At 46.4% G+C, this 11,000-nt stretch overlaps 3 protein-coding genes across 3 annotated transcripts; 1 reads left to right on the top strand and 2 right to left on the bottom strand.

The window, feature by feature from the left end:
- Positions 1 to 1,805: 1,805 nt before the first annotated feature.
- On the bottom strand, positions 1,806 to 2,921 carry H6S33_012684 (uncharacterized protein; the record flags this gene model as incomplete). The annotated part of the gene is made up of 1 exon (XM_044844062.1): positions 1,806 to 2,921. One exon carries the CDS (start codon positions 2,919 to 2,921, stop codon positions 1,806 to 1,808), a length of 1,116 nt encoding a protein of 371 aa, XP_044695333.1.
- A 1,138-nt stretch (positions 2,922 to 4,059) lies between these two features.
- H6S33_012683 (uncharacterized protein) lies at positions 4,060 to 6,259 on the bottom strand (the record flags this gene model as incomplete). Its single annotated transcript, XM_044844061.1, has 5 exons — positions 4,060 to 4,186; positions 4,261 to 4,952; positions 5,006 to 5,102; positions 5,185 to 5,537; positions 5,642 to 6,259. The coding sequence occupies 5 exons, from the start codon at positions 6,257 to 6,259 to the stop codon at positions 4,060 to 4,062; spliced, it is 1,887 nt and encodes a 628-aa protein (XP_044695332.1).
- A 1,032-nt stretch (positions 6,260 to 7,291) lies between these two features.
- H6S33_012682 (uncharacterized protein) lies at positions 7,292 to 10,207 on the top strand (the record flags this gene model as incomplete). The annotated part of the gene is made up of 8 exons (XM_044844060.1): positions 7,292 to 7,349; positions 7,476 to 7,703; positions 7,761 to 7,901; positions 7,964 to 8,023; positions 8,076 to 8,382; positions 8,456 to 9,192; positions 9,259 to 9,692; positions 9,749 to 10,207. The coding sequence occupies 8 exons, from the start codon at positions 7,292 to 7,294 to the stop codon at positions 10,205 to 10,207; spliced, it is 2,424 nt and encodes an 807-aa protein (XP_044695331.1).
- Between the last annotated feature and the right edge of the window lie 793 nt (positions 10,208 to 11,000).

Raw genomic sequence — 11,000 nt, 5'->3', positions numbered from 1 at the left:
TTCAATTGAATCATACGATTAGATTGCAACCCTTTTTCTTTCTTTTCTTTTCTTGTTGCTTGTTGCTCAACGCACGTTAGTTAGTTGGTTTTTTTTGGGGGGGGGAGTCCGGAGGTATGTAGCGGTTTTTTTCCTTTCTTTTTGCTATGTAGCTAGTTTAGCAGTTTAGCGATCAATGATCGGTTGATCACTTTTAATTACTTTTTCCTCGAGCTCCTGTTCTTGGCCTCCCTCCCACTCAAGCCTCCGATTGCGACCAAAACTTCCAGCGTTATAATAATATATCCATACTATATGTCCTATGCATCTCCTACTCGGTTAACCATCTCCGCCCATCGCATCCAGGACCAGCATCTCTGCAATTAATGGGACAACTAATTATAAGTATACCTCCTCGATCACATCTGATCATTCGGATGACAGCCCGAGCGAGCCAGACCACCATCTCAACACTCCCACTCCATGCACCACGGGAAGGAAGGAAACGAGCAGCTCACCCGGGCCGGAACAGGCCCGATCTCAGGACGTTGGTTGGTTTGGTCGCGCGCGGGCCGACATACTTATGCACAGCACTATATTTTTTCGCAGACAGCCTTCCCCTTCCCCAGGGAGATGGATGGAATAGGAATCTGTGATCCGGGGATGGAGTGATTAATTTGGTACATACACACACACCACACATATATGGGGACTGTACTGTGGACGGCGAATACAATTGATTGATTGCCTTACAACCGGGGATTGTTTGGTGTATGTATGTATAGCGGACGCCAGATATTGATTGTATGTTAGGTTGGTATATACGTTGGTGGAGGAGATGATCCCATGGTGTTTGTATATTGGTTTGGGGTGGGGGTGAGTGATTGTGCGTACCTGCCTGCTGAAGGAAGGATCTCGGGCAATCGGTTTCCTTTAATTGTCGCCGAAACGCCCTCTTCACGTGCACGTGTCGATGCCAATTCAGGACCTCCTCCTTCAATATTCAGCAATCTACTATACATTATAAGTAAATATATCAGTTAACGCACTAGTAAGCTCTCGATCTCGGCCTTTCGAAAACAACTGATATAAACAGAGTCATTTACTTCTGATTGGAAGATGGCTCCTCCGGAATTTTCTTTATTTAGTAACACTTTCTCGGTGGTACATGTTAGCATCACGAGATTCTTTCAAAAAGTGTGTCCCTACGTAAGTCCCGTGCCCAGCACAGTCCACACGTGCCCTTTTCCTCCCAGTGTGTTCATAATCCAACAATTGTACAAAGTCTCGATATTGTCATGTGATCAAGGAACTCCTCGAGCTTCGAAATCGCAGATTTTAGTTTTGTGAGCTTCACGAGCCAACTTTATTCCGAAACCGTATCTCGTGGCGTTGTATCCGGTTTATGGGTTGGCATGACAAGCATCTTCCCGGCCAATGATCGGGCCGTCTGGTTTCGCTTGTCTCGAACAACAACCCTAACCCACCTCAGCTTAAGTTACTTCCAGCTCAAGAGGTCATTTATATCGCAGGCTCTAATAGGTAATAGCTCTAATAGCTCTAATAGTCCTAGTCGCAATTCGAAAAGCATAGAATGTATTACATCAACCGTGGTTTAACATAGCTAGAGACAAATTTGGAACCATCAACTCAGCCACCGACTTTTGGCTGTTGTGAATTGACTCACCAACTAACCGCACCAGTGGGCTTTACGCAGCTATCCTCAGTATTTTGACAGCCAGAAGATCAATGTCTATTGTTGAAAAGAACAAATAACCTAATTATATAGAGAAACAAAACGCAATTGAAAAACAGAAAAGAGCTTCTCAAGCGCTTTCCGGGGCAGTTGGTACTTCAGCCTCCGGCACACGTCCCCCGTCACGAGATACATCTGGGCTTCGGCCGCCACCCGGGCTTTGCGTAGTTACATCCAAGCCTCCCTCCCCTAAAGCATCAGCCGGTTCCGCAGTATTGATCTCAGAGTTCCCCGAGGATAGCTGATCCCCTCCGGTAGTGGCGTCCCCGGCTGCCTCCCCCGGCCTTGCAGTCGTTGACTGACCTGTAAAGGTCGGGCCATCTCCTCTGTCTAGAGCTCTGCCTGAGCCCATAGAGAAGGTCTGTTTTGTAAGGACATGATCACCAGAATGGGACCGATCGTGTTCTAAGACCCCGGCCGGCCCATCTTCTGCGGAGGCCTCCCCATCGGTCTCTCCATCCTCTTCGACGTACGCGTGCCTGGTCTTGCTATCAGGTCCAACAGTCGGGTCGCGTGTGATACTCGCTCGCCCAGTTCCGGATATCAGGGCCCTAGCCAACTCAGCCTGAGCTTCGTCAAAATAGGGCGAAGGGCGTGTTCTATCCGAATTCACCCAGCTCCCCGTAGAAAGCGTACCTTCATTACTTGACTCTGGGGTCGTTGCTGGTAATGTATGCTCTTCGGGAGGGTTCGCCACATCATTCTCATGCCTGGTGATGCCGGCCTGGGTCTCCCCGCTCCCTTCTGTCGCCCCAGATGCCTCGCCTTGCTCGATGTGAGGAACCTTTGCTGCCCTGTAATCTTCCACCGCGGCCGGTCCGCCAGATCCTTCCCCATCTTCTCCATCCAGACCTCCCCTCTGCTGCCTGTAATGCTTTTTTCTACGAGCCCTAGCTCTAATATCCTTTCCACGATAATACCCTGGTGTTCCATCAGTAGGATTACCGTTATCCCACGGGTTCTCACCAGAAAGCTCCGGTGGGCTCGGGCCGACGTTTTCTACTGGGCTCCCGGGGGCTGCCGGGCTTTCGGGGGCTGCTGGGCTCTCGGCGGCTGCTAGGTGCCCGCTAGGCTGTCCCGCTGGGCCCCCGCCAGGCTGCCCCGCTGGGAACTCGAGCACGTCGAGGAGCACCGGAAAGACATCCTCAAACCTCTGCCGCCGACGTATTGAGATACAGCCTCCCATATCTATATTTTTTCGGGTAAGTAAAAAAAAGATTTCTGAATATAGCATAACAGCCGAAAGGTAAGAAGGAAAGGGAAGAAGGCAACAGACGACGTACGGGGTTAATAAAACACATTTTGTGCCGGAAACAATGTACGTGTCATTGTCAACTCATCGTTATGTGGCACCTGGCCGTCTAGAGGGCAGAAAGAACCCTTTGGCTTCACTTTCGCCGGCTTGAAGAGGATTCAGTGCTGGCATTATAGCCCCGGGCTGGAGACAGTAAGTGAATTATCGGTCGGTCAATACATGTAGTGCTGGCATTGCCTTCCCGAGTGATAGTCTATGAACAGGCGGCACATATATAATATGCTCTCCTCTAATCCAACAGAGGAACACAGCGGATATATAATATCATTATTCTGACATCTTGAGTTGGTTTTACAATCCTAGAATATATACTGTTTGTGTTGTATTCCATATGTTGTAAACGTCGACAGATGTTCTAACTTTACGGGGTTTGATGAAGTTTACTTAATCTGTCTCCTGCAACATATCCTTTACCAGCTATGATAACACCACTATTCGACCTGTGGTCAGATGATTTCTCTACGTATTGCTTAAAAACCTGGATCGCACACACGAATGAATTATCAACCACCTAAAAACCTGGATTTGTAGTGTTGCTCGGGCTATTCGAGTGATAATACATGATGCATGATTTCTTCAAATTATTTCAAGTACAGAGCAGCTATGAACTGAAAATATTCTACTCTACTTTTGTTAAGATAGTCGACAAAGGTTCTGCATGGAGTAGATACACAAAGTTACCAAGATCTAAGAAATTAGGACCCGGGCAAACAAAATCGGTCAAGGTTTTCTCACAACCTGTCTACAAAACCATAACTTTTTAATACCCCGTATACCCCCGTATTCCCCGTATTCCCCGTATCCCAGAGCCTCATATCATCCTAGAGAACGGGGGAAAAAAATACCAAACCGTCCCCGTTGCTAACGACCTCTATTACCCAGAAAGTGCGGTGGCAAAGAAACGAGACAGAACACAAAGACCGACCGAGAAAACCCATCCCAAGAAAGAAACGACAGGTAAAAATAGCAAACAAAAAAAAAAGAAAGAAAAAACTGGGAGAAAACGATTTTAGACGGAACCACTAGCCATCATCTTCTTCCTAAGATGGTTCTTGTATTGTCCGATGGTGCCATCCCATTTCCTGATGGTCCTGTTTTCGCACACAAGAATATCCTTGGCAATTTTATCGAGCAATCTATTTCAAGGTAGAAATTATTAGTCACCGTGGATGCACTTGGTAATTTTGGCCTGAAAGCGGATGAAACATACCTGAAATCGTGAGAAACGACAACGACACCTCCGTCGAAGGCGTTGATAGCGTCCGCCAAACTGTCAATTGTTGGAATATCCAAACCGTTGGTAGGCTCGTCAAGAAGCAACATGTTTGGGGACTCAATGGCGAGCAAGGCAAAGACAATTCTCGACTTTTGTCCTTCCGACAAAGTTCCAATCAAGGCGGTCTGAGAGTCTCCACTGAGACCATACTTACCGAGCTGTTGTCTCCAGTACTGGTAATCTTGACTCTTCTCCCTGTACTTTTCCCTGACAAAGTCCAAAGCAGACTTTGTCAAATCAAGCTGTTCCGCGGAATGCTGCGAGTACATTCCCAATTTCAAATGAGTATGTCTGCTAACACTCCCCTGGGTCGGCTGAAGCTTTCCGGTCATGATTCTAAGCAAAGTAGACTTTCCAACACCATTGGGTCCGACAAGAGCAACACGCGAGTCCATATCAACACCCAAATCAAGGTTCTCATAGAGGTAATCCTTGGCATCGCCGCTGTAGGAAAAGGATACATCGTCGAAGGAAAGAACAGGAGGAGGAAGCTTCTCAACCTCGGCAAAGCGGAAGGAGAATACACGGTCGGGAGCAACCTTCTCAATGAGACCATCTGCCTCCATCTTGTCGAGAATCTTTTGCCTAGATTTGGCTTGACGAACCAAATTGGCATATGTACCAGCCTAGAAACCATATAAGTATTTCGAGTAGAGTAAGAAGAGAAAGATTTTCTTACGGAGGCTATGAACTTCTTGATATGAGCAATCTCATCTTGTTGCTTGGTGTATTGCTTCATTTGGTTGGCCTCCTGTTCGGTTCTGGTCTTGATGTAACTATAAACCCCTTTAGTTTTAGAAACTCTCTTATCTCAGCTGGAAAAGAAAGAGGGGGGGGGGGGGGGGTATGGGGACGTACGTATCATAATTACCACCGTAGTAGATAAGCCTCCTCATTCTCATGTCAATCATGTTTGTGCAAACACCGTTCAAGAAATCCATGGAGTGCGAGACCAGTACAAGAGTACGATCCCACTTCTTCAAGTACTCTTCAAGCCACACACAGGCCTCAAGATCCAAATGGGCAGTTGGGTCATCGAGAAGCAAAAGTGACGGCTTGACGAAGAGAGCCTTGGCCAATGCGACACGCATACGCCAACCTCCGGACATGTCCTTGGTGTGCTTCTTGATAGTGACAGGGTTGAAGCCGAGACCAGTCAAGATAAGAGAGGCACGAGTTCCGAAGGTTGAAGGGTCCATTCCATCGATACGCTGAATAATTCAAATATACATTAGCAAGAGGACTCGAAATCATATATTTTTTCTCGCTGAAGGAAAACGATTTCCGGACTTCAAATCCCCAAAGAATTGCATACCTCGTAGAGATCCTCCAAGATGGGACTGTCATGACCTTCATTCTCCAATACTTCCTCTGCCAATTGTTCGAGTCTCTTCAACTCGTTCTCGGCTTGTTTTACTACATATTCCAAGGCACCCAACGAAGTCTTCTCGGCTGGCTCGTTGAGCAGATAGATATCGATGTGTTCAGGGATCGGGTATTCCCTCTTTGCGATAGCCTTAAGAAGGGTTGATTTTCCACAACCGTTCTCACCAAGAAGACCATAACGACGACCATAATTGAGTTCAAGAGTAGCATCTTGAATCAAGACCCTTCCGTGAAAGACTAACGAAACTGAAGTGACCTTGACGTCACGGGATGCCTCTAGAGATGCAAGCACACCGGTAGTGACACGGTCTGAGAGACCATGCTCATCTTCCTGCAAGGCGAGCTTTTCAAGTTTGGCTAACTGAGCGGCGTCGGGTCCCTCGTCATCGCCGTTGACAGAGGAGGCCTTGGAAGTGGCTTGAGAGGTAGCCTTGGAACCACCAGGAGTAGCGAGCTTGCTGGCTGCGGTCTTCTTTGGCTTCTCCTCACCAGCGGCACGCTTTGCGGCGCGCTCTGCCTCACGTTTTGCCTTAGAAGCGGAAACCATGGTGATAAGTTGGGTAGGAGTTGATTGATGATCTGAAAGATCAAGTTATCCCGCCGAAATGAGGGGGGTGAAGTGAGGAGCAAAGAGGGAGAAAGGTTCAGGTAAAAAAAAAAAAAAAAGAGCAGAACTGTCCTCTTTTATGTAAGATGCTCTTTTTATTTTTTGCACAGTTAAACGATCCGGGGCTTGTGGCGGGTCGTCTTTCTGTGTAGAGCTATTGGAGAAATGGAGGGGTGGAGGGGTAAAAACTCGGTGGGAGTGGGTACGATAAAGGTTGGCTAGGTGGGAAGTTCTTCTTGGACGGCTGTTTTTTTTGTTTTTTTACCCTATCCCTTACCACCCCCCATTAGTCAATGATGTACCTAGAAGCGTATGTATCCTTTCCAAAACTTTCGTTTTTTATCTTCCAGCTACTACATCTTCATACCCTGCTGAGTTGGCAAAGAATCTTATGAAGTCCGCTTTAAATGTTCAAATACTTTCTTGTGTAATTGAAATCACTGCCATATTATATGAAATCTCAACTCACTTTATCTTCTTGCAGATTAGGGTGATTTTCTTTCATTTTGAAGAGATCTAGGGCTATCGTCGGCAGCCCTCTGGCGCAGATCTGGGACTGGGAAACCATAAAATGTAAGAGCTTACGTACATGACAGCTATCTGCCGCGCCTTGGCCCGATTGGAGTTCGCGTCAAAATGCAGACTCGAGAGTGTGAAGAGAAATCTGAAATAACACAGAAACCTCTTAGAGCGTTTCGGTCGCACTATACAAGTAATTTGATGTGGAACACTCTCTGCCATCAAAAATGTAGAGGACCTCGTACTACTATCGGGATTTTCCCGTATGACGTACATATAGAGAGAGATGTTAGTCATCCTTATTTTCAGCCTCCTCATTGGCGCGTGACCCAAGATCACCGGCAACATGAGGAGATCCCCTCTTTGCAATCCGAACGGTTCATCTAACTGCATACTCATATCGTCTTCAAACCTCAAACTTTCAGTTAGCTCAAATACTACATAATAGAGACAATGGATCCCCCTACTCTAGACTGGTGGCAGGAGATGGTGAGGAAACGGGAGGAAGAAGGTGAAACCTCCTCCTCCTTCCTTTCATCCCATCAACTTTCATTCCATCAATTCATCCCCGCAAAATGTTCAATAATCTCGTGAAATTACGAAGTAAATTCTAAATACTGATTTGGTCCTTGACCAGAACTTGCTTCCTACGTGTTCGCTGACCGCCTCAAGCTCACTTCAATGTCATTCTCCCAACACGACAACCACCTCCGTAATGCAGCCCACTACGACAAACTCCTGAAGAACTACGCGCTAGAGCTCTCCAAAGCCAGAGAAATCGCCCCGGAGACACTGGAAGGCATGAAACCACTTGTCCCCAGCTCTCTGGCTTTTGTGTGGCTCTCTTCCGGCTATATGTTGAGGAGTGGAGCAGCATGTGTCAAAATTGGGCTAGGTGGTTAATATTGAGGTTTGTATCCAGGGCTCAGTGAAACCGAGAGACTTTGGGTCTTCGAGATACAGCGCATGGAATGTTACGAAAGTGAAATGGCCATCAGGAGAGCTGGCATTGACACCATCAAAGAATGCCTGGATAGGTACAAGTCAAAGGAGAAGTTCAACGGTAGGCACCAAGTGCCACGCATTCCATGTCCGAAAATTGTTGGACTAACATAATCAATAAAGAATATGCACTGGAGAGAGTTAAATTCTATCGAGATGCAGCAAAATCCCTTCGGGCAAAAGGTAACTCGCAGCCAATTCCTTTTTGGGCATCTTCTCTGATGCATCACAATAGAACCCCCCATTTATTCTCCGACACTCCGCCCTGGTCCAATTACCCGGCTACCTCCGGAACTTCTTCGCATGATTCTAAAAGACTGCTGCGCCGAGCCAACGGTTGCAAAGGCAGCTCGGGTATGTCGCGAATGGCACCACATTGCAATCCCACTGTTGTACAACTCGGTAGATCTCGGTGAAGGCGTTGAGTTGGAAATGTGGGTGGTTAATGGTAGTGAATACCGCTGGCACAGGGAGGGACGGGAAAAATCAGATGCACGGATAGCTCCCATGTCATTGAGCGTCAGACTGTTACACACACTCAGGTGAGTGCCTGTGTGTGCATTGAAGAACAAAGGCGTTCTGTAGTATGACTAACTTGATATTGTATCATTAAAGTACCACTCCATATGTGAGGTATGTACGGAAGTTATCATATCGTGGTCTTTCGCCATCTTCTAAATCATCACTTGAACGTTGGCCGAATTCCTCCATCCGGGAGTATTATGGTGAAACTGGATCCGTAAATAACGCAACGCTCGTGAAGCTCCGCATCAAGACGGTGAACTTGATGATCGCGGCAGCGAAAAGGGTTTCTCGGCTACTTGTTCACCTTGAAAACCTAGAGCTTCGCGGGAAAACAGATTTTCGAATCTTTGACGCTTTTCTCGGTGTGCTGAAATGGAGACCGTTACGGCAGTTGACGCTACATGATATGAATGTCAGGGCCTGCCATTTTGACCGTCGGCCATTAAATTATTCTATCACATCACTAACTCTTGATAATGTTGTTTATTATTTTGGTAAAGAAAAACGCCGGCGGCTCGGTGCATCTGAAGCGAACAAGTTATCCAAGGTTCGAGGGACAGAGAAGATATATTCCCTCCTCCGAAAGTGTCCTGAACTCAAAAGTTTATGTATCACGGACTGTGACTTCGACATGGAACAACTCCTTGAGTGTAGAGCATTCAAGCAACCTGAGAAACCTGTGATAAACTTTCCTAACCTTTCCCATTTCCATGTTTATTCCAGCATGGATCCGCCAACGTGGGATTACCATTTACGCAACCAGGTGCATTGGTTCCTTTCGAGACACCCGCATATCCAGACATTATCTTGCAATGCTGGATTGCTAGGTAAGGGTTGAAAGCTTTTCTTGTCAGTATCGAGTCAAGCTAATTAGCTCCGATTGTCCTATGCAGCGAGATTATTGCACGGAGCGAGCAGTTTTACAAAGAATCCCGAATTCGCGATCATGCCGCAAAATCTTAAAAGATTAGAAATTGATCAACTATTCTCGGGTACAGACACGGACTATAGTTCGGGCTCGCAGGATGGGCAAATCAACATGAAAGAATCATTACCGCATGTTTTTGGTATGATGCCACTACTGGAAGAACTGCAATTCAAAAACTTTCCGTGGGGTCGGAATTACCTGAGGAGATGTTTGCAAGCCCTGCGAAGCAGCCCAAGACTAAGGATACTTCGAATTCTGGAGCTTTATTGGGAGGTTACACTACCAATACTGCAGGATTTAGCAAAGTTATCGCCCCTCTTGGAGAATATTACTCTTGAATGTGTTGGAATAAAGGTCTTTGACGAAGATCGGGATGACGATTATGAGCGATTTGATATTGTAAGTTAACCCCACAAACCCTTCACGAGCCTTCTCGCTTACCACATATGAAACAGAAAAAATTAGCCCAGACATTGTCACCACTTTATAATCTCCGCGAACTTTCTCTCAACTATTCCATCGAACCCACCACCCCCGCTATCTTCGCCGCACTCTCCCCATTCCCCATCGATCCTCGTCTTCGATATTTGTTCCGGGTTTTTGAGGGTTTGCGTGACAACAACCCCAAAGCGTTTGAAGAAGTTCGTGACGAATATGTTGTTGTCGTCAGCGATGCTGTGGCCACATTTTCTAAACATTTTGTGAAAATGGATTACCTGAACCTCGCTGTATGGGAAAGTGCACAATTCCTGGATGGAAATGAGCTTTCTTTACTAAGAATCGATGGGGATTGCGATACAAGACGGACGTGTATAGGCTGGAAGCAGGTGCTGCGGGGTGTAGGGAAGTTGGATGTGAGAATGAATGCTGCTAAGGGAGGAGTTGGGGCTTGCAATTTCGTTGGACGGTGGTGATTTAATTTTTTCTTTATGATTTATGACGCCGGTGGAACACTTAATGGCAATTTGTGTGTGTACCTTCATTGTTTTTGTTAGGTCTTTTGTTTCTCTCAAGCACTGGATATTCAGGCACTGAGTTAGTACTCTAATTACATGTAACGTCTTCATATTAGTAATTGTCAAGCACGATACCCTCGTAAATATCTGGATCAACCAAAGTGCTCCCCTCCCTGTCCCGGCTGTTGCTGCGAAAAAGAAAACCATTGCAAGGTACGACCGTCGCCCCCACCACTATTGGCCCACCACCCACCACCTCACACCCAATCAGCGACTCCTTCGTTCGGATAACATTCATCACACAGCACCGCGGAAACTCTGATATAAACATTCGTTTTTATACCCCGCACTCCACATCTACGATGCCAAAGTGGAGTGTAGCACTATTTCACATCGCATAATCGTATCCATAGCCCGGGACAATACCCTTGCTCATCGGGATAACGGGTATGCACTCGATTTAAGCATATCCCAGCTACAAGGTGCACATCCCAGGTAGCGGAATAAAAAGTAACAAAAAACAGCAATTTTTTTTTTCTTTTTTTAAATAACAGTACTTGAACCCAAAACTCAAGAGAACGAATAAACGAAATACAAGCATTACTTTAAAAAAGAGTGTGCAAGAGAGATAAAACACCCAAGAACAGAATACCACGGAGAGATGAAAACGAAAGGGGTGTCAGAGGTTTCTGCCAAAACAATCTTCTTCCTCCTCCTCTCTGCAGATTTTGGAAACTTGCAAATGTAGACA

This window comes from Morchella sextelata, assembly GCF_020137385.1.
Source record: "Morchella sextelata strain SCLS chromosome Unknown scls_8, whole genome shotgun sequence".
In the NCBI taxonomy this organism is placed as follows: Eukaryota; Fungi; Ascomycota; class Pezizomycetes; order Pezizales; family Morchellaceae; genus Morchella; species Morchella sextelata.
This window is presented reverse-complemented; position numbering and strand designations above follow the sequence as displayed.